Source organism: Lagopus leucura, unplaced genomic scaffold, assembly GCF_019238085.1.
Source record: "Lagopus leucura isolate 7727_CA_CO unplaced genomic scaffold, USGS_WTPT01 Super-Scaffold_100028, whole genome shotgun sequence".
In the NCBI taxonomy this organism is placed as follows: Eukaryota; Metazoa; Chordata; class Aves; order Galliformes; family Phasianidae; genus Lagopus; species Lagopus leucura.
Window position 1 is genome coordinate 7,305,801 of NW_024962279.1, and position 24,898 is coordinate 7,330,698.

The 24,898-nt window shown below is 45.1% G+C and overlaps 1 protein-coding gene across 1 annotated transcript in view; it reads left to right on the forward strand.

Moving 5' to 3' along the window:
• Positions 1-24,898, forward strand: part of GRM7 (glutamate metabotropic receptor 7) — a 220,544-nt gene that overhangs the window by 132,889 nt on the left and 62,757 nt on the right. Inside the window, exons 5-7 of the mRNA XM_042880865.1 lie at positions 4,368-4,508; positions 14,517-14,717; positions 19,629-19,768. Of these exons, the coding sequence (XP_042736799.1) occupies positions 4,368-4,508; positions 14,517-14,717; positions 19,629-19,768 (482 nt within the window). The remainder of the gene's footprint in view (positions 1-4,367; positions 4,509-14,516; positions 14,718-19,628; positions 19,769-24,898) is intronic.

The window sequence follows — 24,898 nt, forward strand, 5'->3', positions numbered from 1 at the left end:
CTTACAGTTAGTGGTCTAAATACAATAACCTCAACACAGACTGTTCTTCAGTTGAGAGGTCATAGAATTCATCATGGGATTTGTGGTATTTAATTCTGATCCATGGCAAGGTTGGTTGCAAGGCAGCAATTTTACCACCCTGGCAAATGATTGATGAAATGAAAGGCTAAACTATAGAATACTCGGGTCTTGTTTACTTATTAGCCATGCATCTAATGGATGTTTATAAATAGTAAAGATAGATCTTTTTTCCTCTTAATTGAAAAACTTATTTTTTCTTCTGGGTTCCTTCTTAAAAATTGCTTTAAATTGTTTCATACAATTACCTGTCCAAAAATAGCAGTGGAAAAAACCAAAATGATGATTGCTGTCTGAAGTCACAGAGCAATGAGTGTGGTGCATGTTCAGTTCAGATAGTGGTGATAACTCCTTTTTTCTGCATTCTTGTGAATAATAGGATATAGAGAGGGAAAAAAAAGCCGATACAGAGTAACCCAGCCACGTTCTGGGAGCAGTGGGATTTTACTGAGCATTCTAAACCAACCTGTAACTAAGCTGCAGAAAATCTGATCTGCTGTAAGCAGGCAGAGTTCGGTTATGATAGGCTGTGTCAGAATTAAGTGAGGGCTGAGAGTTTCTGCACAGCCAACGCTTAATGGACATCTGGCCTCTGCTTACCTCTGACCCTCCGTCAGTCTCTTGGCTGCTCGGCTTGGTCAATAGAAAACACTGATTAAAACTGTTCACTCTTTAATAGGGATCTGTCTTCCTTCTTGAGAGTGGGGAGGGATCATTAAAAAATCAATGAGAATGTCATTATTTGTTATTAAATCTGTAAAGGTTTAGAGTAATTCTTGTGGAATTCTATTACAGTTTTATCAAGATGTATTGATTTTGTCTTATTAAGCACTTTTCATAGAGGTCGCTTACTTTGGAACATTGGTCAAGTATATTGTTTCTCTTTCCAAGATCTATTCATCGCAGGTTTTATGACCACAGATCCCCTTTGAAGTGCTCGTTTAAGCAGTAATAAAATTAATGCACGTAGGTTTACAGGAAAGCAGGTTTAGCTGGTATGCAACAAGAAAACCTAGGAAATACTCTTAGATTTTGGCTTCTGTCAAACGAGTGTTTTCCATAGGATGCTTCAGCACAGACGAGCAGAAATTGTGCTTTCCTTTCTAGAGGCAGTGCGTAGGAACAAACCCCAAAGTGGAACAGTGGAACAGCTGAGGCAGGGGGATTTTGCTACGTGGTTTCCTTAAAAGGTGGGAATCCCTGTTAGGTGCCTCCCTGGGGATAAATACACAGCTGGAGAGGTGTGGGGTCTCAGCCATCGCAGCTCTGCTCTTTTCCTGCAGCTTTGTCCAGTTTTAGTCTGGAAAGTTTTCATTTCAAGCTGCAAAAACAACACTAAGGGCTGGACAGCAGTTTTGAGTACATGGAGATGACACATATCCAGGGTGAGTCTGCAGAATTGCTTACGTGCAGCACCGAGGCCTTCTATCCATGCTGTTGTTTTGCTTGCAGGTTGCAGCATGAAGCTTTGGGGTCATGCTGCTCACAGCTTGCGGTGGTTTGGAGGCATTCTGGTGTATTTTTAGCAAAAGGGGCATATTTTCAAGCTTGGCTGCAGACAACATTGAAACTGCTTTCAGCCTGGTTTTGGAAGACCCCGGTGTTTATTTCTTTGGCGTTGATATGCGTTATGCTTTATGAGCAGCAGGCTTTGGATGCGCCTCGTGAACAGTAGGCTCAGAATTAGCAAAATGTGTTCTGGTTGGGTCAGTAGGGCACAGAGCTAACGTGAGGAGACAGGTTGACCCCACTCCTCATTTTCTTTCTTGTTTGAAAACATCTGTTTACATGCTGTCTATTTTTATCCCGTAGTACATGGGTTGCTAAGCTAATTTAATGAGGCCATATGTTTTTCTTCTGCCTCCATTTCATTGTGTGGGGTGCCAGATTGAGTCAATTTACCCACTTATTTCAGAGAGACAAATTGTTGGCCACGGTGCAGGGAACTTTTTTTCTCTTTCAGCAGGGTATGTATTTACTGCAACTCTTAACTGCAAAATCAGAAGAGCCAGAGATAGTTTAGTACTTGTAAGAGCTTGCTGTTTCCTTGTTTCCGCTGCCTGGAACCTTTATAAGCTGCAAAGCTATGCAAAGGAACAAGACAGAAAAGCTGAGATTTGTCTCTTTGGTGGATTTGCACTTTTTAGTATGTCAGGTAACTTACCCTGAGCCTCTCTGTGTGCAACCAGACTTTTTCAAGCCTTCTTTACTTGTGATCTGCCTTATGCTTCAGATCATCACAGTTTTCTATGTGATTCTGTGTGATAGCTTGAATACTTCAACTGTCTTCGTAACAAGAGGCAAAACTGCCTCGTAACCAGAATTTGAAATTTGATTACAGTTCTGGAAGGTTACATTCAAAACAGTGAATCTAGGCTGTCTCCTTAAGCAAAAGCTCTCACGTTGCTCGTTGCAGACTAAAGACATAACTTGAAAGACATAGGAAGGCTCCACTCCGCCAGCAGCAGTGATGAATATCCTGCTATTGAAATACACTTGCTGGAAGAATTATGTAACTCTCTGAAGAGAATGAGCACAGCCCCCTTACTGCACAGTGACTGTCAGGTTTGGGAAATTAGTATAATGACTCTCAGAGTAACAGATGAATATATCTGCTTTCCCCAGCAATCCCTCCAGGCAGAGCTCTGTGCTGAGCTGGCTGGGAGGGCCAGGTGCTGCTGCTGACTTTTCAACTCATCTGTGAAACTTCAGGAAGGAAATCTGTCTTGATTGTGCCTTAAATGTCTTTGCTGGCGTAGCTAGAGTTGTGTTGGCCAGGAATAAGAAATAAAAGGTTTTGCCTTAAAATGGACAAAGCTGCAATAGGGTTATCAGTACTGCAGATCATATATGCATGTATTTGTGATGTCTGTACTACCTGCTGTATGCATACGTGACACCTACATGCATATATATGTTGGCTACCAAAACAAAAAAGGGTTTTTGTATGAGCATGTGCTCATGCAGTGCTGTATTTGTCCCACGCAGATACTTTCCTTACTAAACAGACAAGCAAAACCCAGAGCAAGCTGGGATGGTAAAAGGAAAAAAAGTGGAGATGGAAAGCATGGGTTCACTGGGAGAGCAGGCAGGGCCTGGGAGCTCTGCTTATTGCAGTGCAAAGGCCAGATTGCTGGCATCACACCTACCTGGGGGATCTGCCTATTGATAGGCAAGTATCTGTGTGCACAAGGGTTCCTTCAGGCTGTAAGGAGTCATCTCAGCTTTGAAAGAGAACAGCTGATGGAAGAGTGCTTAAATACAGGGGCAAACAGCAGTGGCCTGGGTAATTAGTGATTTGGACTAAAACTACCACTGCTCATTGGGAAAATAAATATTTCTCCTGGAGTTCTGTATGCTACTGTAAGGAAAACTCCAATAAAATGAGGATGATCTTTGAAGGGTATTGTCTGTATTGTTAAGGAATACTTGGCTTGATTTGAAACTATTGCTGCGCTATGGCAGATCCAATTTATTACCAGAATTTAATGAACTGGAAAAAAAAAAAAAAAAAAAATCCAAGTCTCTTTTTCTTGGCAAGTTGAGGTGCTAAAGAGAGATAGGATATGAGCCAGATAAAAATCATGAAATACTCAGTGCTACACAGCTATGCAATATTTTGTTTCAGATACTACAGAACACTAAGCGCTTTGGTAAATAGAAAATAAAACACAGGGGCTTTGTGCCTGCACTGCCTCAGTGATGGACTGAGTCTGATGGGCCCGGGCAGGGAAGCCTCCCACTGCAGGCTGTGGAGGTCATTTAAGCCAAGCACCCAGCTTTGCTTTCCAGTCACCTCTGCGAAGTTCTGTGCCACGTTTATTCGTCTGGAGGGGAGATGAAGAGACACGATGCAAAAGTATGAAGTTGTACTGATAATGGCCAATTGAGTGAGATGGAGCTGCATTCTCTAGAGGTCTGGAGAGGTTAATTAAAAAATTACAGTTGTATTGAGCTCCACCAAGTATCATTTATCTTCATTCCTTATCTGTGTATATCTAATCTGCGCTTCTTGCTTATAACTTTCTTTTTAATATTAATCTCTTCTACATGTATTTTACCTGGTTTTGTAACTCTCAGCCCGTAGCTGAGTACATCTTGCAAGGTGCAATTGAGGAGATAAAATGTGCAAGTGATTTCCATTCTCTCCATGGGCCTCTCATGAGGTGGACAGACATGAACACGTGCCTGCTGTTGAAGGAGATGTGAGCAGTGGCTTTGTTCCTCAGGCTGCAACACTCACCATGAAGCAGGAGCCAAGACTGAGCTTTGTCTGTCTCCTCCTGCAGGGTTCGATGCCTACTTCACCTCCCGCACCCTGGAGAACAACAGGAGGAACGTGTGGTTTGCTGAGTACTGGGAGGAGAACTTCAACTGCAAGCTAACCATCAGCGGGTCGAAGAAGGAGGATACAGACCGCAAATGCACAGGTGAGTGCAGGCACTGCTCCCTCCTCATGCTGCTGAATGAGGCCGTGTTGGGCGGCTGCACGGCTGATGGAGGGAAGCTTGGCTGCAGGCAGACTGAAAAAAATAAATTGAATGTTTGTTGGTTGTTGAGAAAATGGAACAGCAGCATCAGCCTCGAGGGACAAGAGTAGGTGAAGAGAGACAACATTTCATTCTTCTTTCTTCCTTTTTCTGGCTGTCCATGTAGAAGGAAAATCAGTATTTTCCACAGGACCCAGAGGGACTTTCATTTGAGCACAGAGTAGCTTGCTGGGTTTCTGGGAGTTGGTTTTATATGGAGAATATTCCATGCTTGAGCCTTTTGTGTGTCTACAAATCACAGAGTGACCACCAGCCATGTCAAAGCACTTCCTGCTCGTAAGCCAGCAGAGTGGTGCTGCAATACCCATCTGCCTGCAGTTTTGTCTTTTGAGGGGGAAATCATACAATTAGGCTGGAAAGGACCTCTAGCATCATTCAGTCCAACTGTCCATCTTCTGCCAATATTTGCCACTAAACCGTGTCCCAAAGTACTGCATCTACCCTTCCCTTAAACACCCTTAGGAACAGTGACCCAGCACTCCCTGAGCAGCCTTTGCCACTGCCTGACCACCTTTTCTGAGAAGAAATTCTTCCTGACTCTCCCCTGGCACAACTTGAGGTCATTTCTTCTTGTCCTATGGAAATGCACCTGTAGGAAAATAATGGCAGAGGATGAAATATTTTCGTTTTCTCTAGAAGAAAATTGTGTTACTTCAGTGATACTGGAAAAGTAGGAATGAGATTTTTTCAGTCACATTACCATCAATATCATAAGAGGGTAATTATAGCCAGTAATGTGACATTGGGCCTTTGCTTTTCCTTCCCCCCCTCCTTTCAGTTTTTCATAGCAGCAGTTAAAGTGTTGTGTTGAATAATTGTGTTGAATTTTGATCAAAGAAAATTAGTTCATAGGAGGATATGTTTTACTTTGATTGAAAACTGATGAAAACTTTCCATATTTCATATCATCTGTTTCTGATTTCAATTCATGGATGGGAGTAGGAGGGCTGTGCACAGAAGCAGTGCGGTTCCCGCTGGGAATACGTTGCCATTAAATTTAGCATTTGGAATCTCCCTTTGAAGGCTGGAATTGAAATAAAAGTCACTCAAGAAAGATCTTGAGGATAATCCCTAAAATTTTCAGTGCCCTTATTTTTTCTGCAATTATTTTGTTAAAAAAGAGGGTGAGTTGCTCACGGATTTTGCCTTCTGATGCCAATAAAGAATGGTTTTCACCCTTCCCACACCTTAGGTTCAGCAGAAACGTTTATTTTTGATGGCTAACTTATCCTATTGCACTGCAGTACCACGTTACAGCTGGGTATTGCACCAGTGACATGCCCTGCCCTGACATCTTCCTTCCCTCTTGTACAAACCGAGGTAAATCGTGCATCAGAAAAAACATTAGCTTTGAATTATATTGCTGGTATGAGAATCTTAATGCCCCTTTCATGTGATAATATCATGAATGATCATCATTATTTTAGAACTTGATTGGTAATTTGTAATGCAGCGAGGTACTAGGCCACAGGCCATCAGTTTCTGACGGCACTCGTGCTGCTGAGCACTGGGGCTCCTGCTCCTCAGCTGAGCTCGTGCACTTTGCAGGAGTCTTTGGCTCATACAGGTGTGCGTAGGTGACAAAGAAAGGCCCCTCCAAGAGTCCGCCTTGTGGGCACCAGGCCTTTTAGCACTGCAGCTTTCTGAGGGGTCTCCACACGAAGCTTGTAACATCATTTATGCATGAAAAATTTATCCTGATTGGGATGGATAGAGGTAGGGTGAGAAAATTAGAGTGCATTTAGCACACCATGCCTTATTTCTAGACAAGGCTAAATGTAACGTATTGCTGTAATTAACACTGTTTCTGGCGAGTGACTGACTTTGGCATAATCCAGGACACGATCCAGCACTGCAAGTCGTGCCACTGCCAAGGACACCTGTATTGTTGTGCAGCAATTTCTGCTGGGATGCAGGCCATGTCACAGCAGCGTGGATGTGTACAACAGACAGCCAAGCTGTCCCCAAAGCAGAGAGGGATCCGTTCTGTATGCACCAAACAGCACTGCTTCAGCCAGGTGCTGCCTTTGGGGCTTGCCAGCCCCTGGAGCCGCTGCCTCTGTCCTTGAGGAATGCTGTGATTTGCTTTTGAGGACACTTCATCAAACTCTATGGGGAATCTCACGCAATCACTGGAGCAGCACAATAGTACAAAGTATTGGTCTCAGACAGTTCTTTGTTGGTTTACTTCTTGCTGCTTACTTTCCAGAATACCAATGACTCCCTTCAGCCAAAACAGGCCACGTCAAGGTAATGCAGAAGTATTTTGACAAAAATGAGTCTTTAGTACCATGTATTGTGGCAAAAGTGTTTACATGCTTGTTTTTAATAGGGAACATCTAACGGAAGAAGGCAGCTGCTTTTATAGAGAGCAAAACTGTAGTAAAAATGTGTGGGGAGAGCTTTGCAGAATGCTGTGCTCGCATGCATAGAGGCGAGGAGATGAGGTGTGTGCTTTGGTTATGAGCTCAGCTAAACGTTTCAGTGAGGAAAAACAGTTGTGCTGGTGCCTTCAGCGCTCTGAGATGGAGGGAGCCAGAATTAAGACACTAAAACAGATGTTTGTGTACATATTGCCATGAACCAGGCTGTACATAAGTTTCAAAGTGGTTACTGAAATCAAATGCGCAGTGCAGAATATTTGGAATTATTGCACCGTGACCCCCTGCCCCATGCGGGCCGTGGGGCTGTGCCTGCAGGTTGCTGTGCTAGCAGTGTGGCTGTCCCATGGGTGCTCCCATTTGTGTGGCTGTGGACTGTTCCCTGCTCCAGAGGAAGCACCAGTGCCCAAGTATGGCAGAAAGGTGCCCACAAAAGAAATGAGAGGACTTGCAATACCCAGCAGCATCAGCCACACGAGGAGGACCTGCATTTTTAACGAAATGCCAGCCTGGAGTGTAGTGCTAACTGAAAGGGAAATTGCAACACTTGACTGTTTTCACTTTTTAAACATAGCTTTTAATTCAGAAGGCTTTACACTCAAGGAGACTTAATGAAGAGATATCAGGGTGGTGTCACCTTGGATGTCATCTCTCAGAATGGAGACTGCTCAGAGAGCTTTTCTAATTATCTGGAAGTGTAATCAGTCTGATGGCACAGCCCTGATGTTGGCTCAAGCAATGACTTGCTCTAAAGAAAATGCTGGGAGAAGGCTGCCTGCGAGCCAAAGTGACAGAAATGTAGCAAAGGCCTTAGTGAAAAAGGGAGCGTTGTGCTTAATATTTGAACTGGAACAAGAGAGCTTGCCTCCAGGGAGCAGCCCGTGGTCCTGCAGTGTTTGTACAGGGGCTGTCTCTGTGCTGTGCACTCTGAGCACCTCGTGCAGCATTGGGAGTGCAGATCCCCACATTGCAGTGAATGGGGGGTGAGCTCCTGTGCCCCTGAGGGTGCATCTCTGGGCTGTGATGGGTCAGAAGGAGGGGAGGGTGGCATCTGGTGGCAAAGGTGCTGCATTCACATTATGGTGTAAGGAGCATCGGCCAGGAAGCTTTTCTCCTTTCTCTGGACATATGCATAGTATTTCCTTGCTAGTGAGTGCCTTATTTATATGTTTGCAACACACTGCCATCAACAACTTCTGCTGGCTGGCTCTTTCTCCTCTGACACCGTCTTTCACATTATACATGACAGCAGTTGTAGGTTCTCTTAAAGTGCGGTATTTGCAGGGAAAAAAGATCCAAGATGGAGTTTTACTGGAACACACATTGGTTTGTTGCTGAGATACATCTCCCAGCTGCAGCTCATCTCTGGGGGACTCCAAGAACTTTCTGGGCCAGTGCTGCTGTAGCTGAGAGATGATGTGAGTTTGGTTGGTTGGTGAATGTTTGTTCCAGTGTGAAACTCAGAATTTTAGTCCTTCGCTTTGCATCCGATTTTGTGGGTACTTCAACAGTCTTTAGCCTGCTAAAGCTGCTTGTTGCTAACATCTGTCAGAAGGAAAATGTGCTGTGCAAAAGTTGAGGAGCAAATGAACCACGTTAAGCACCAGTGTGCAAGCTGACTGGCTCTTTGTTTTTCTGAACAACATATTTTTCCACAGAGCATTAGATCGTTCCAAGTCTGTGTTATAACTTAATGACCTGCAAACCTTCAGCTCAAACAGTTAATCTTGTGTAGCATCACAGTACTTCAAAACATACAGAGCCCAATTTCCTGAAAGAACCCTGCAATGATTGATTCAACCAACATTAAACCAACCTTGAACAGTTTATTCTTAAGGTAAACCAGTTTTATGGTTCTCCAAACTCTATTATCTTTCTGAAATATATTTCTTAATGGTGCTTTTATTTCTAGATTGTCAAGGTGATTTGACAACAAAGCCCTGCGATTCTATGGCCCTCTCCTTGCTATTTACGTACGTTCCTCTATTTGCAAACTATGATTTTAGCCAGGTGCTTAAATATTAAGATGGCTCTAATTTAAGCCTTCTAATATTTAAGTGCTTCTTCTGGATGTGTCCGTGGTCATTGACTTCACCAGCAGTTACTGCTACAAGAAGCTTGCTTTATTTGCACGTTGGGAAGTTGTAGCTGTGAAGTGTCAGTGACTTGCCTTGCTGGTGCTGCCTTCTTATGGCTGTGGTGCTTCAGTGTTGGAGTACAAATGACAGCTATTGCAGATGTTTCAATAGGACTGCTGAACGCACAGAGAACGCACCGAATAAGAAAGTTGGGTCAGCTTTCTAATCTAAAATCTGTTCTCTTAGATACATATACACACCAGAGAACAGAAACTGCTACAGTGGGTTGAATCAGTGTAATGGAGAAAGAATCAGTATTAGCTGAGAGGTGTAGGTGAAGCTGGCTACGTGTGCTTCTGAGTTGGTTGGGTTTTGGTGGAACCACTGGAACCACTAAGCACAGCTGTATGTTGACAATGTCTGAGAGAGGATCAGGAGCGTATAACACACATTCTAGTTGTACAAGTCATCCCTGCTTGTTTCCAGTGTAGACCAATTGTCCTGGTTGGCATATCTGGTGTGCGGTGTGAAGTTTCCCATCTCAAGCGGAGCTGCAGGAGCTCTAGAGCCATGCTGACATGGAAGGGTGCAGCAGATCAAGGAGCAGCAAGGCCCAGGTGTGAGCCTCAGCAGCAAGGCAGGTGCTCAGCGCTGGCTGGGCTGCCCTGGCCGGTGCCTCTGCCCCTGAGCCTGCACAAAACGGTGCCATGTGCCAGGTCTGGTCCGAGCACGGGGAGATGTTCAAAGAGCAGTGGAAATCTGAGAGTTCATCTTTTTCCCTTAACAGAATCCATGGGGATTGGATTGATGGTATTGAGATAAAGGCTTTTGTCTGTAATGAGATCTGAATTAGCATGGACTGGATAGATGACTGTAACTACATAGCAGTATTATTGGATCTTGGATTTCTTTGTAAAAAGACAATACGTGGATTATATTGCAAAGGGGCCTGATTGTCGTTCTCCTCATGTTCAAATTACAATATTTACTCTCGCACATTGTTAGCTTTTCTCAGACTCTGATATTTGTCTACTTTCAAATAAAGATCTTATTCGGAGAAACCTTTGGATTCTGCAGCCCCTGTGTGCACAGCAGTGCCTGTTCCATGAGAGAACACGGGAGGAGTAACAGCTCTGACCTTGTTCTGACAAGCTCTGGGTCTACGTCTTTGTCTACTAGAGCTGTTCTGTGCTGCTGAGCTTTGTTTGTGAGGGGCACGGGCACAGCAGGAGCAGCTGCACTGCTGAGCTCTGCACAGGATGAGGTGCAGGAGGCGGCTGCAGTGCGGTTGAGGTGGCATACGGGCAGCTGCAGACTGGTGCCTGCATGTGCTGCATGGTGGGCATCTCATGGCTATCAGGCATCAGGTTTGTGAGGCTGCTAACCGAGCTCTGGATGTGTGAACTGTGTGTGGTTTTGCCAGCACTCAGCCAGATGATGAGCTCTTGTCCAAAGAGAGGCTGCCTGCTCCATCCTGCAAGCGTTCTGCAATCTTTCAATTACATCTCTTGTTAATGATGGCTATCAGCAGGTTCTCAACAGTATTATTGTGTTAAGTTCCTTTGAAAATGTGCTTAATCCTCGAGAAACTGAGCCGGTGTCTGCATTCATCTACTGTAAGAGCTGATTAATTGGGATTTTGAAGTCTGTTCATTGTATGAATTACACGCCGCAGAAATTGTCCTTGCAGCATTCTTTACACTTTGTATCATACTGCTGGCGTTCTGTGAATACTGGCGATGAGTCCAGAGGAATCATCTGAAGGAGAAATGCAGAGGAAAACATGAAAAACAAGCTTCTCAGCTCCTTTTCCATAGAAAGGAGTGTTAAGCATCACCCTGGTGCTGATGCAAAAAGTACAGCCGTGAGTTCTTAAAGCTTCACTTCACTTCTGGAGGAGATCATACACGAGGACTTCTTCCTCTCTGTATTCTTGCTGCTCTGGTGGGTGGTGGTTGTTGGTTCTTTTTCTCTCGCTCTGTTGCAATATTTTTCTCTTGCGAAGATTTGCCTGAAGCAAGAGACCCATCTCTCAGTCTCTTAGGAATCATCATGATGAGCACTTGAGACTGTAGTAGGAAGTGAGGTTAAATTATTTGCCATCACCTTCAAACAGATCTTTTGGAAGCAAAAAATCCCCATGTCAATAAATTGCTTTTGTGTTTCTCCCTTTTCCTGACATCCCGGGGACTCCATTTCAAATCCGTGGCACAGAAGTGCATTCTCTCCCAGTCACTCTGTGTGCGTGTGCCTCAGGTGCCATCTTCCTCATTCTTGAAGAAAATAGTTATTGCGTGGCTCCCCGAAGATCACCAAGTTTGGGTTGTTTGGCTTTTTGTATGTTTTTTTTTTAAAGCCCTCTTTAGGGATCGTGGCACAGAAGGTCTGGGTGCCCCAGTGCAGATGGGGTTTGTTTCCCTTCTGTGCTGCTCAGTGTCTCCCAGTCACACACGAGGCACTGCTCAGTTTCTTGCTGCACCTGATGCCTGAGTTCATTGCTGGCTCCTCCAAGGCCCCCAGTGCCAGGCAGCCTGCAGGCCAGCCCCTCTGCTGGGAGGTGCTCACAGCCAATGCTGAAGCTCCTGGTACTGCTGCTTTTGTCTGCAGGAAGCTAATGTCTTCTGTGGGTTTTCTTCTCTTCCGGGAATAATTAATAATTTAATTTGTATGCATCCCTATATTGCTATTCCTGAAGTGTGTGCAACTTTCTGCTTGGCTTCTCCGGGAAAACAGCAAAATGCTCTCCAAAATAAAACTGCTGAAGGTGCAGGTAAGGTGGTGCCTGTCGTGTCTGAAAGCAGACTTCAGGCGTCAGCCTGCTGATGTGCTACTGGGATGTTGGTTTGGTGTCAGCTAGAGGGAGCAGGAGAGAACCCACTCAGAACCCACTCACATGGTGTTTTCTAAGTATTGGAAGTCCGAAGGCAGTTTGCTATGTAAAACATGGCTGTTGTTTTGAAGGACATTTGCCAAATCAAATTGAGGCTGAAGTTGTGCTTGCAGTCGTTAAAAGGCAGCTCAGTCTGTGTTTCCATGAACAGCTGTATGCTCCTGTTAGTGCAAGATCTCTGCTGTGTAAATGAAATCATGCATGCCTTCCTGGGTGGGGAGCTGCATTTGACTCCATATCCAGACTGTACACAAACTGTGTGTAATACCCAGCAGAATGGCTCTTTGCAACAGATTTCATCCCTGTTACTGGAAATTCAATTATGTTTTTCAAATCCAATTCATCTCTGAGACTTTCATACTTGGGCATTGTTAATATTGCTCCTTTTCTTAAGTTGGTTTTGCTCAGGTTTCTTGCAGATACCTTCGCTTTGCATTCAGCCAACTGTGCCTCTGGAACTTAATATGCCTAATCAGTATTGTTTGTGTGCAGAATTTCAATCCCAGCTCCTCTTCCCTTGGCATGCATTTCTGTTGCATTGCTAATTTGGTAGTGTAGCTGAGCTGAAACCACTTAAAAGCTTTTTCCTTGTCAGGGCTGGAGATGTAATAAGGTCTGTAATCAATGAGAGGGGAGTGAAATAATGAAAACGACAGTATGTGAATCTTCACAGTCTGGAAGCTCTCACTCTGCTGAATTATTTTCAGAATTTCAGTGTTTCTGACACAGTTGAAATGCAAAACTGAGGCTTTGGTAGAGGGAATGTCAGCCAAAACAGGTTGGTGCACGATGGTAGTTAGAGAGGGAAACTACGAAGGGGAAAAAGTGTAGGCAATTAAGATGTTCATAGAGGGGGGTTATGTTTTCATTTATTTTCAAGGTCCTCACTGTTGCAGACAGGGTAAGGCATTTCTTGTGCTTGTAGGATTTCTGGAAGAAGATGGTGCTCTCTCTGTGCTCATTTGTAATTCAGTCCACCACCACCACCCTTCTCAAAGGAGGAAAAAGGGATTGTGTGAACGTGCTGTGATCTTGGGAGTGTGGCCCAGCTCCTTTTTGGTGCCCGGCCCCTCAGTGAGCGCAGTGCAGGAAGACACACAGCTGGCACAGTGAGCTGCTGCCCAGGGCAGGCTGCTGGGCACAGTGCTGCAAAAAAGGCATCTCTTCCCTCTTCTGTCCCCAACATGAGTATTTCCTTTGATTGAAAATCCCTAAGGCATTTGCAGGGTGATTTTGAGAGCTGTGCCTGTGCTTCTGTCCGTGCTTCTGTCCGTGCCCAGCCCTGCAGGAGGGCAGGCAGGGCTGGTGAAACGACTGGGCTGCCTTGTTGCCGCCCATGGGAAATAATGGATTGCACTTCTGCTGCTTTCCTCGCACAGCTCAGGACACTGAACAAGCAGTAATTATGTTTCACAAATCCCCAGTGATATGGGTAAGTATAATCGCATGTTTGGCAGCCAGACAGATTGAATTATGCAGGTGTTACTTGGCCAAGGCAAGACAAGGTGTTAGTGGGCAATTTCAGACAAAACTCAAAGGCTCCCGTATCTCTGTAGTGCCCTGCTTTATGCTTTGGCAGCGCTGTTTGCTTTGCAGCAGTTGTCTGCTTCTATGGCAGTGGCAAGAAAGCTGCCTTACAGCCTGCATTCACCAGGTGATGTCACCAGGTTACACCTGTGTCTCATGTCTGACAGTAAATGCTTAGGGTGCAAGCCCACGGCTCAAAATATTGCATTCCACTTATCTCTGCTGCTGAGCATTTTGGGTCTCTGTGGCTTAATTTCTAAGTTCCCATTTTCCATCTGCAAAACAGTTCTTTTTTGTCTCTTGCATTTGATGTCCAGCAGATGAGAGGAGCTCTGAGGTTGTGCGTCCTGCCATGCTGGGTGCTGCGGTGACAAACGACTGCCAAAGCTGCTGCAGTTCGTATGGCATGGATGTTTGCATTCCTTAAGCTCTCAGCTGTCATAGCATTTTAAAGGCAATCGCTGGATTCTAAAGGATGTTTCGATCTCTGTTGGTACAGGGAAGGGGTGTAAGTCAGCGCAAACAACCGGAGCTTCCTGAGGCTGTGCTAATAGCAGGCGCATTCGCTCAGTTCTCTGGAGTGCCCCTTTGGTTGCATCTGAAGTGATGCTTTCTTCCCCCAGTCTGGCTGTGACTTTCAATTAGAGACTGGGATTTGGAGCACAACAAACCATCAGACTTTAAAATACCAGCTGTGCTTTATTTTTAAACGCTTTCTTCTTTCAAAGCCACGCTTTGGGAGCACGCAGAGCCTGGTGTTCTCTATCTGAGGTGGTGGTCCCTGTGGGTTACAGTTTCAAGTTTGTGATAATGGTAGGATTTGTAGAGTAACTTGCAAGCGTTGATGATTCTGCTGTCGAGAATGAAAGATACCTTTCTTTAAAATTTGTGTTAATTAGTAAAATCATAACGTTTTTAATGTATTGCCTAACACACGCATTGCTTTCCACATACTCCAAGAGACATCAGAAAGCACCGCACCTTACTGTCCTTCTGTGTGCGTGCTGTGCAGGGCAGGAGCGCATCGGCAAGGACTCCCACTACGAGCAGGAGGGGAAGGTGCAGTTTGTGATCGATGCAGTGTACGCCATGGCACACGCACTGCACCACATGAGCAAGGATCTGTGTGCTGACTACGCCGGGGTCTGCCCTGAGATGGAGCACGCAGGAGGCAAGAAGCTGCTCAAGTACATCCGCAGCGTTAACTTCAACGGTGAGTGGGAGCTGCTCCACCTGTAGCACCCTGCCTGCATGGCTTGTCGTTCCATTCAGTCTCATTCATGTATTTATTCGTTCCGCTCAGGTGATGCTTTTGTTTTAGCCTTTCACTAGAGTTTGTGGCAGAAGACCGTGTCTATTTAGCATCTGTAAGCATCCTGCTTTAGCTGAGGTGGATAGGCTACTGCTCTGCAAAGACAGAAATTGCTGCTGCTGTTCTAGGATGCTTTCCCAAAGCCTGTGATTTCCTGTGGGAGAAATAGCTGAGTAAATGCCCAAGTTTTTCTTCATCTTAATATGTCTGTCCCTGTTTGTGTTCTTTCTTGTATTTGGAGCAAGCTAACTGGAAGAAATTCTGGTATTTTACCTGACTTAGCTCAGCACTCAGGAGAAGAGAGAACAGCTAAAGAGCCAGGTCCATTTGCAGAATCACATCTATAATGTAGACAGAGTGATTACCCCAACTCCAGTAGGTATTTAGAGGAGTTGTAACATCATAGGAATGGGGATGGGATGACTTTATCCTTTTGTGTGCTTATTGTTTATCTACCAACTTTTTACCAGTGGATGTAACAGCTGCAGTACCAACCCAGTGTTTCATACAACACGATGGGCTTTGACATATCTTTATGTGCATTGCACTGTATGAATTAGACCTGGATATTAGGAACGTTTCTCTGCCTCTCTGCATTTTACTGTAATCTTATTACAGTTTCATTAACCAACACTTGCCTGCAACTAGAGGGGGACCAGAGCTGATTGCTTGCAGGGGTAGCATTACAGCAACCTAATGTTATTTCCTCTTCATAAACATTGCTAATGTGTGTACCAGGAGGTCTGACTGCTCTGCCCTATCTCTGAATAAGATAAAGATCTGAGACTTAACCAGGAGCCATTGAGAGACTGGGGACCTACTGCCTAGCTCCCAGAGTTGTTGCATGATAACTTTAGTTTCCTTCTTTGTGTTTTCTTGGTCAGTCCTTTAAAAGATGACTTTTCTTCCTCCGTTTGTGATTGATCTACATGGCCGTGTGGCGTTTTTCTTTGTTTGCATACACGTAAGTGGCATCCAGCACAGGGACTTGAAGTAGCAGTTTGCTTTATTACTGGGGGAAGGAGGATGGTGACAAAGTGAAGAGAGGTTTAAAACCTTTAAACTGCTCGCGGCTACTTAGCCTTGAACATTTCCAATGGGAAAAGAACCAGCTCCTGCAAGGGTTATTATCTGAGGGAGGAATTCAGCTTCTCGTTGCACTCATAGTGCAGAACTGTGTATGGGTTTGCACAGCCGTGCTCAGCATTCAGCTGCAGCCCTCCTGGGGGAGGTTCCTGTGGATGTGGAGAAAGGTTCTGCAGAGCTTGCTTTTTTCTGTGCTGTATGAAAGTAAATTCCCAAAATTGCAATGAATTCATTCAGCCAACCTGGGATCAACAGCTGCCATATAATGCACTGAGCGGCCAGCCTGCAAACGCAGGTGGATGTGGGAACAGAAGCAACAAGAGAGCACTTGTAGGTAGGGTTGTGTAGTGCTGTTGTGGTAAGGCCTGGGAGCCCTGGGGACAGCAGTGCTGGTGCCCACGTCACGTCTGCCTTGGCATCACGCTGTGGTGGGGCTGCTGGGTTTGCTTCAGCAGTGTTATGCTAGCCCTTACCCTGCTCCTCTCTGGGTCGCTGGTGCAGCCATGCAATTCTTTTCATCAGAGGTAGGGCTTGGAAAACAACATTTGGTCTGTGCTTAAACTCTTGTTCTACCAGCTCTCTACCTAAACTCGTAGTAGAAACAGAGCAGAGCAGTGGGGTTCTTTGCCTGAACCGTGATCTGGAGAGATAAAATGCAGCCCATTTCCGAGCCGATCCTGAGCCCATGAGCTGGAGATCTCTGTGCATTTAATGGCTCGCTCTGTCACGATGAAGCTGAAGCCATCTCGCCTGTAACTGCTTCTAAAGCCCTTTCTTCCCTGCAAGGGTAATGACATTCACGCAGAAGGAGCTCAAGCAACGTTTTAATGAAGAGAGACTGGATTTGTACGAGGAGCTCAGTGTGAATTTTGATATTGGTCACATTATCTTTAGAACAGAAAGCCTCCAAATACCGAAAACTTAAAACTCCAAGCGCTCGTGCAGTAGGATTCTGAAAATCCTATGGTGCAGAGAGAAGGTTGTGTTTTTTTTCCCCAGTGAAAAAGCTGAAGGCTTTGTTCATCCGAGCCCTTCAGGTCCTCAAACCGCAGTCAGCGTGGATGGAATAATAAAGAAACACCTTGGCTAGGCACACCTGTCTGCCATCCTGTCCTCCTCCTATTAATTCGTTTCTCATCTTGTGGTGATTAAGGGATTGAAATTCTACAAATTCAGTCAGATGGCATCTCCTCTCGAATGCATCCTGCAGGTGAATGGGTGTCATGTGCTCTCCATCTGTGTGGTGAAAGGACAGCTTATTTGTTGGGAGCTGAAGATGAATTAAATTGTCATAGCCTCTGAATGAGCAAGGAGCTGCAGCCTGCAGGCTACTGCTCAGTTTCTGAAGTGCTTGCTGGAGCTGTAGCAAAATGGTATGAATCGTAGCAGAAGGAAAATAAATCCTAAATTATATTCCAAAAAAAGTGAAAGCTCATCAACCAAATATTGTCATAATTATAAGATCAAGAAGTGAAGTAATAAATAGAACCAATTTTGGAAATCCTTTTGTCTCTGCGAGGAGGTTTTCATGCATGCCTTATTTTCATGAGTGCACAAAGGAGCTGGAACTGCACGTAGAGGCTGAAGTGCTGCAGTGATTTAGAGCAGGATGGGAGCGATGGGGTCCCTGCAGACAGAGCACCAGCACACAGCACAGCCCAGCAAAGGCTGCAGAAGGTCGGTGCTTACAAAGCAGGTCCTTGGCTGGGAGTGCAATTGCTCCAACTTCAAAGCTGGGAAACAGGAGGCTTTGACTTAACTTCTGGGACCATCCCAGTTCTCTACGTTTCTATAGCTGGATGTCTTCCCTGCAGTTTGCAACCTGTTTCACAGGTTGCTTTTCTTTTTTTTCCCATGTGATTCTAAAGCAGAAATGATGGTGACCTGCAGACGGCAACAGGTGTGCACTGCAATCAGGTCCCCACATCGGTGCATAGTAGTCCTTGTCCCAGGAGCTGTGCTGTGGAGGTGACCCAGCACTGATGCTGTCCCATGCCAGTTCTGCAGCAGCCACATACAGCACTGCTCTTCAACTGTGGTATTCAAAGTAATCCTTAAAAACTGCCTATGTGCAACAATTAGCAGGAACGGGCAAAACGTTTTACTGCTCCCACAAAACACAGAAACAGCACAGCTTGGAGTAGCAGCTCTGGATTGCACCTTTATTTTTGTCAGTTCTGGAAGAAAAAAAGCAAAACCAAAACAAAACAGAAACAAGCTTAACTAATAATATACAGCCCTTTAGAAGTCATGATTAGCAAAACACCATTTCCCATTTGTGCTGACTTTCAGGAGGAGCCAAGGAGTTAAGGAGTTATGGCCATAACTCTTCATTCTAAGCATTTTCATTATAAATGTGTTCCGGGTACATGAATCTGTAATGACAATTAAGTATCAGCTTTGTGCTCATAAGGAACCAGAGAGATCTCCGTGGAAGATTTTCTGTACCAGCCTTTGAACTGAATCCATATCTGATCTCTGAGGCTTGCAGGGTAGACAGGAAGCCATTTACCAGAGCTGCAATGAAAACTATGCTAATTTACTTCTTCAAATTTTCTTTTGCTCTCTGGAATTCAATGAAGAATGGGAATCATGAAGAAAACCATAATCTTAAAGTTCAGTGCTACTGCAGGAGAGATTTTTCATTGCTTTGGGTGGAAAAAAAAGAGATGCAGAAGGAAGCAGCTTTGAATATAGAGATGGTAGAGCTGAAATCTTCAATCTTGACACAATATTACTCTGCCACACCTAAGCCTATTTTAATGTATGTTGTGATAAATGTGACCCTTAAAGAAAACGGCATTGCTCTACATTCTCCTTTAGAAAGGGGTTCACTTCTGACACCGTGGCAATTCAGGTGCAGGTGCCCTGGGGAGCAGTTATCCATGCAAGGACTGGGAATGGTTGGTAGCAGCACTGGGGGTCAGTGCTGGGCAGCTCTGCTCAGCAGCAGCATGGGGGGGCTCTGGAGGGATGCTTGCTTTCCTGCTGCCCTGCATCCAAGCCCTGTGTTGGTTACCCTGGTACGTGGCAGGTGAAGTTGATGCAGCATCCTGATCTGAGTGGCTCCAACCCGAGGTGCTTCTCAGCCTGTGTCAGTTTCACAGAGACTCAATAAGGGAGCACGCAAGGAATGATCTTCCTATAGTTTAGTCTGTTCTTTTCCACCCCAACTGCATGCTGATTACAGGAATAAGAACATATTGTGGAGGAGGAAGCTATTTCTGGATGCCAATCAAGATTCACTAGACCTGGGCTGACTTCTGACAGCAGTATCTCTCAGAAGCAGATGGAACATTTTCTGGGGGAAAAAAAGAATCATTTAAAGGCTCCATTCACAAGTGTGATTTTCAGTAAAGAACTCCCTAAGGAAAAAGAGATGGGGAGGGAGGCTGGAGGGCAGGAAGAAAAGCCTTCTGATATTTCTTGCTGTTTGCAAAGCTCAAGTGAAGGAAAACTGATCTGGTTTTGCTTCATTTTGTTTTCAGTCAGTGGGTTTGGGCAGTAGTAGTTAATCAGGGAAGAGGACTAGGATTATTCCAGCATGTCCTGAAGTATCTGCGTTAGATGGCTTGCTGATAGATAACCAGTGCTTGAAATACATTGCCAGTCTGAAAGCTCCCAGGCATGACTAAATAAAATAGCTGCTGTAAAGCTTTGGCTTTTCCTTTTTTTTTTTTCTTTCTCTTTTTTTTGGTTGGATTTGGTCTTGTTTCCTTCCCCCAGGCAGTGCTGGCACTCCAGTGATGTTTAACAAAAATGGTGATGCACCAGGGCGCTACGACATCTTCCAGTTCCACACCACCAACACCAGCACCCCAGGCTACCGCCTCGTCGGGCAGTGGACGGACGACCTCCAGCTCAATGTGAGTCCATGCCAGTTTCTCCTCACTCATTTCTTTGCTCTCAGGTACAGCAATTAGCTCTGTTTTCCTTTTTCTCCACCGTGCAGGAGCTAACGTAATCACTATTTCTCTGCAGCTGTGCAGTGCATTATTTCTTGCATCTCTCCTGACACCTTTTATCTGTGCTGTGAGTACCAAAGCTCCTCAGACAGATAAGGACATCAGGCAGTCATGCAAATTTTATTACCTTTGCATGTCTGGAGTCCCTGGTTGCCACGTTGGAAAATAAACCAGTAATGCGCTGTGGTTTGAAACCAATGGGCTTTCATTTGTAGATGCTCTTCAGTTTTTCTGTTTTTAAAAAAGCTGAAATGAAGTATTTCTTGAGTGAGTCACTTTTGCTGTTACTTTTAAGTGAAATACATCCATATGAATGAGATATCTCTTCTGTAACGATGCCTGAAAGAAAAGTAAGGATGTAAGAATAGGTGATCAAAGATTCCCCAGACATTTTGCTGTTGCCCAGATGAACAAACAAAGATGACTGTTGGCTGAGAAAGCTGGGAGCTCTTGTCAGCTCTACCCACATGAGGGTGATGACAGGTCCCTGGCCTACAGACCTCCAGAGATGTGGGCTCAGGCTTCCTGCTTGGCGCTGTGCATGTGCTTGTGCCCCATAGGCATGGAGGGATGTGCTGCTTAACCACACAGCTCCTTGGCTCCCTACAGGTTGTCACAGAGCAGAGAGGTGATACCTCCAGTTCGATCTGACTGTTCTGCAGCAGCAGAAATGGCCCAGAGCCGAGGTATTGCTGAAGTGGAATGCCAGTTGCTACAGAAGGGCTTTCCTCTCCTGGTCCAAACAATAATTAGTGTGGATTACCAAGGGTGCAGCCTTTGAGACTAACCACAGTGTTGTGCTCTCCTTGAATTCTGATGCTCTTTGATTTGCTATTTCCGTCTTTCACAACTTCTGATGCTTGACTCTCCTTTATAGACTTGGAATTTACAATTCTTTTAGCAAAAAATTTAATATTTTATTAAGTAAATCTTTATATAAACTACGCATCCTGGCTCATTAATATTTAAAACTAAATTAATGGAGCTTGATTTGTATTCCTGCCGTTGTGCTAAATGTCTCCATAAAAAGCATTCCTCACCCTCATATCCTGAAGGCTACAGTGTTGTGTCAATAGCTGAGACTGTCTCAGTAACTTCCCTTCTCCTCACGCACAGGATTAGCTTTGATATGACAGTCCCTGTGTTTTTTCTTACAATAATAAGGAACATTCTGGAGTTTAGAGGAGTCAAGGATGCCCTAAAATAACCAAACAAAACAGAAGCTGCTATTAAGTATCTCCCAGGAAAACTGCCAAAGTCTGCAATTTATTTTCAGTAATGGACGTCGAGGTAACGCTTCAGGATATTTTCCCAATTCTCATTTCTTTAATACCAACACAAGAGGGGAGACAAAGGACGGTTGGTGAGAGTGCTGATTTTAATTTAGAAAATGCTGAAACGATGCTCTGTTTTCCACAAGAGTTGCCATTTGGGGCTGTCTGGTTTAGTTCCGTGTGTCTGACTGTTCTCCATCACAAAAGAGAAGTTGTTCTGTCCAGTTATGCTGCCATTAATGGTAAGGGTGCTCCAGGTCTCAAAAGCAGTAGGCAGATAAGTGCCAAAGACTGTCCTAGCTGAGTAATGTGGTTTTTTCTTTACCACTGTCCTCATTCAAAGAAGCTGAGAGCATTTTGCTGTTATTTTTCCCATGGAAGCAGTGTTGCTGTTCAGTCTACGGTCAGTCCAGTCCTACAGTGGTGTATGTCGTCTTCCCATTCTCACCCTTCTGTAGTGAGAGGCAGAAGTGTGGAGTTACGATGCTGATTAATCTTCATTAGCTGCACCATATTTTTTTCACAACAACTGCTTGACTTTTTATGTCGCAGAAGACAATAGATAGGCTGAGGAGATCTTTAGCAACATATATTTACAAGTCTTACGACAAGCCATGCCAGTTTGTTTTCTCGTAGTTATCATCAGTTTACAAACCTGGTTTTTTGAGATGTCTGAGTGTGTTTCTCTCGATCCCAGTTGCTTCTCCACATCTTTGTATCCCGTTTGCTCTCTTGTCTGGCAGCAGTGTTTGGAGAAAGCAGATATCTGCTCCCCACACACAGGAGCCAGGCTCAGATCTGCCTGTAGGTATGTGAGGTGTCTCCTCTGAGTGCAGCTGACTCACCCTGCATTTACATTTCTGTATCTGAGGTCAGAATTTTATTGATTACCAAGAAAATACTTTATCACTCTCACTGCAGCAGAGTTGGGCCATAACGTAGTTTTTCCATAAGGCCAACATAGTTACCAAATTTTCTTTCACTTGCTTGATCTCAAGCAATCTAACACAGCTTAGCCTAACGCTCAAGGCATGATTTAGTAAAGATGTTGGCTGTATTTCACAGATATCTACACAAGGGTAAAATGAGCAGATGTCTAATTTTAAATGGTTTGGCCAGTGTTCCATGAAAAACTGTTGCAGTGCTGTGTTCTCCCTGCAGTGAGGTTGATTACACGATGCCCCACCATCTCCCACAGGAGGTCATGGCAGAGCGTGTCACGAGGGTTATGTCAAGTTCTGTCAGCCCCCGGCATGCGGATCTAGTAAACAGTATTTATAGTTTGTGCCCTCTTATGGTTTGAAAAGCTTTCCCTGGATTTTAGGGTTGGAAACTCGGCCAGCTGCGTCCCCAAATGACATGCAGTCTCGTGAACCCCAGAGCCTGCTCAGCAGCAGAGATGCAGCCCGTGCAACTGGATGAGAGCATCGCTGGCCTATGTTCTAGGTTTCATAAGAGCGTTGGAAACCTGGACTCTCTTGTACTTTGCCAGTGCTGAGAAATATGCTTTTGTATTATTAAATAGATATAAAGCATTTATAACATATAAGCATCAGTACAAGGAGAGCTATTTTGAATGTGTTTCAGAACAAGCAGTGCTACTGATGGAAAGGAGGAAATTTACCGTGGGGAAAAGGTGTCAGATAGCAGCTGGGTTTTGTTTGTTTTACACTGGGTAACTTTTAGCGTGTGGAGGATTTTGGTTTTGTTGTGTTCTTGTTTGTTTGTTTACTTGATTACTGTTATTTGTGCTATTCATGCAGTAAGAAATAGGGAAGCTTGATTTGAACCTTGAATTTTAGAAAGGCAGTGAACTGTCTGTGCTGTTCTACCCCGTAGATCCTATAATGGGTGCCTTCCTGACATGTGTGCCTCTGTTCCTCCATAAAGCACTTAGGGCTTGGCCCATGGAAGGCACTTAGAAATGCCAGGAACTGGCTGACTTCTGTGAATGCAACTTCCAATGCTTTGAGGTACCTGAAGAGGACAAATGCGCCTCTCATGGAGGAGCTGATGCGTCTGAAGGAGGCAGAAATGGATTGCCTCTAGAGGAATGGGAGGTTCTCATGGGAGATGTAGTGATACTGCTTCTCTTTCGCTATGTAGTTAACTCAGCATGCCTCAGGTTTATTATGTTTTCATGTCCAAACCTCTGCAACTGCCCTTGAGCTGTCAAAATCCAAAAGTAAAGGGAAAAAAATCCCCATAAAATTGCTGAATCTTGTTTTTCCAAGGATTTGTCTATTGCATACCCTAGCACAGCAGCATTCTTTATCATGTTCCCTGGGACTCCATCCCATACTTGTCTCCACTGTTTCCCTGCAGTGCTTGAACTCGCTCCCGCACCCCTGTACCATTTGCTGCACAAGCAGCATCCTGCACTGTGGCTGCCTTTGAACAGCCTTTTTCTTCCATCTGTACCCCACTTTCCTGTTTTGCACTGACAAGCTCTTGGGAGTCATTAAAGCCAAGGCTGTTTGCAGTTGGCAGTTTGTTGCATGGTTTAATCCCACTGAGCTTGGACTTGGTGCAGCTGTGCCAGCACCATGGCAGCAGCACTGTGAGCAGGAGGTCTGGGCCCTTGCAGAGGGAACAAATGAGCTGTTGGCACTGAGGTCCTGCACGATGAGCTGCAGGTCTGGACTGAGAGCTGTGCCTCCCATCTGTTGGTGTCTGTGTAGGTTGCATCATATTATTTTAATTGCATCAGCATCTCCCGCTCAGTGCTGTGACATGTAAAGGTGCCACTGGCAGCTGGGTGCTGGTCTGAGGCTGAAGTGCATTTTTCAGGATGACTGAGGGTGCATCCCCAGCTGATAAAGAGCAGAGGTGGAAAGTGTGTTGCCCTGCCCACTGCTATACTGCAGAGATCTCAGGGAGCCCCAGCTTGAAACGTGTGTCACTTGCAGAGCATCAGACTGAGTTCACTGTTAGTTCCAAGTGAAATTAAAGTATCTCTAATTAATTCTTTTTGTAAGCAGGAACAAATACATATTAAAGATGCCTAAACACCCTGTGTGCAGAAATAAACAAACAAATCCGTATTGTTTTAATGATGTGCCCTCGAATGGTCCTGATGGACGAGAGACTGAATATGAGCCAGCAGTGCGCTCTGGCAGCTCGAAAGGCAAATGGGATCCTGGGCTCCATCAGGAGAGGGGTGGCCAGCAGGGACAGGGAGGTGATTGTCCCTCTCTACTCGGCTCTTGTGAGGCCCCATCTGGAATACTGTGTCCAGGTGTGGAGCCCTCAGTACAAGAAAGACATTGAGATTTTGGAAAGGGTCCAGAGGAGGGCAACTAAGATGATCAGGGGGCTGGAGCACCTCCCCTATCAGGACAGGCTGAGGGAGTTGGGCTTGTTCAGCCTGGAGAAGAGAAGGCTGCGGGGTGACCTCATTGCAGCCTATCAATACCTGAAGGGAACCTACACCCAGGAGGGGAGTAAACTCTTCAAAAGGGCTGACAACAGCAGGACTAGGGGAAATGGATCCAAGTTGAAGGAGGGAAGATTTAGGTTGGATGTTAGGGGGAAGTTCTTTACTAGGAGAGTGGTTAGGCCCTGGAACGGGCTGCCCAGGGAGGTTGTGGATGCCCCGTCCTTGGACGTGTTTAAGGCCAGGTTGGACGGGGTCCTGGGCAACCTGATCTGAATGTGGATGTTTGGTGGCCCTGCTAGGCAGGGGGGTTGGAACTACATGATCCTTGAGGTCCCTTCCAACCCGGGTGATTCTGTGATTCTGTGATTCTGTGAATGG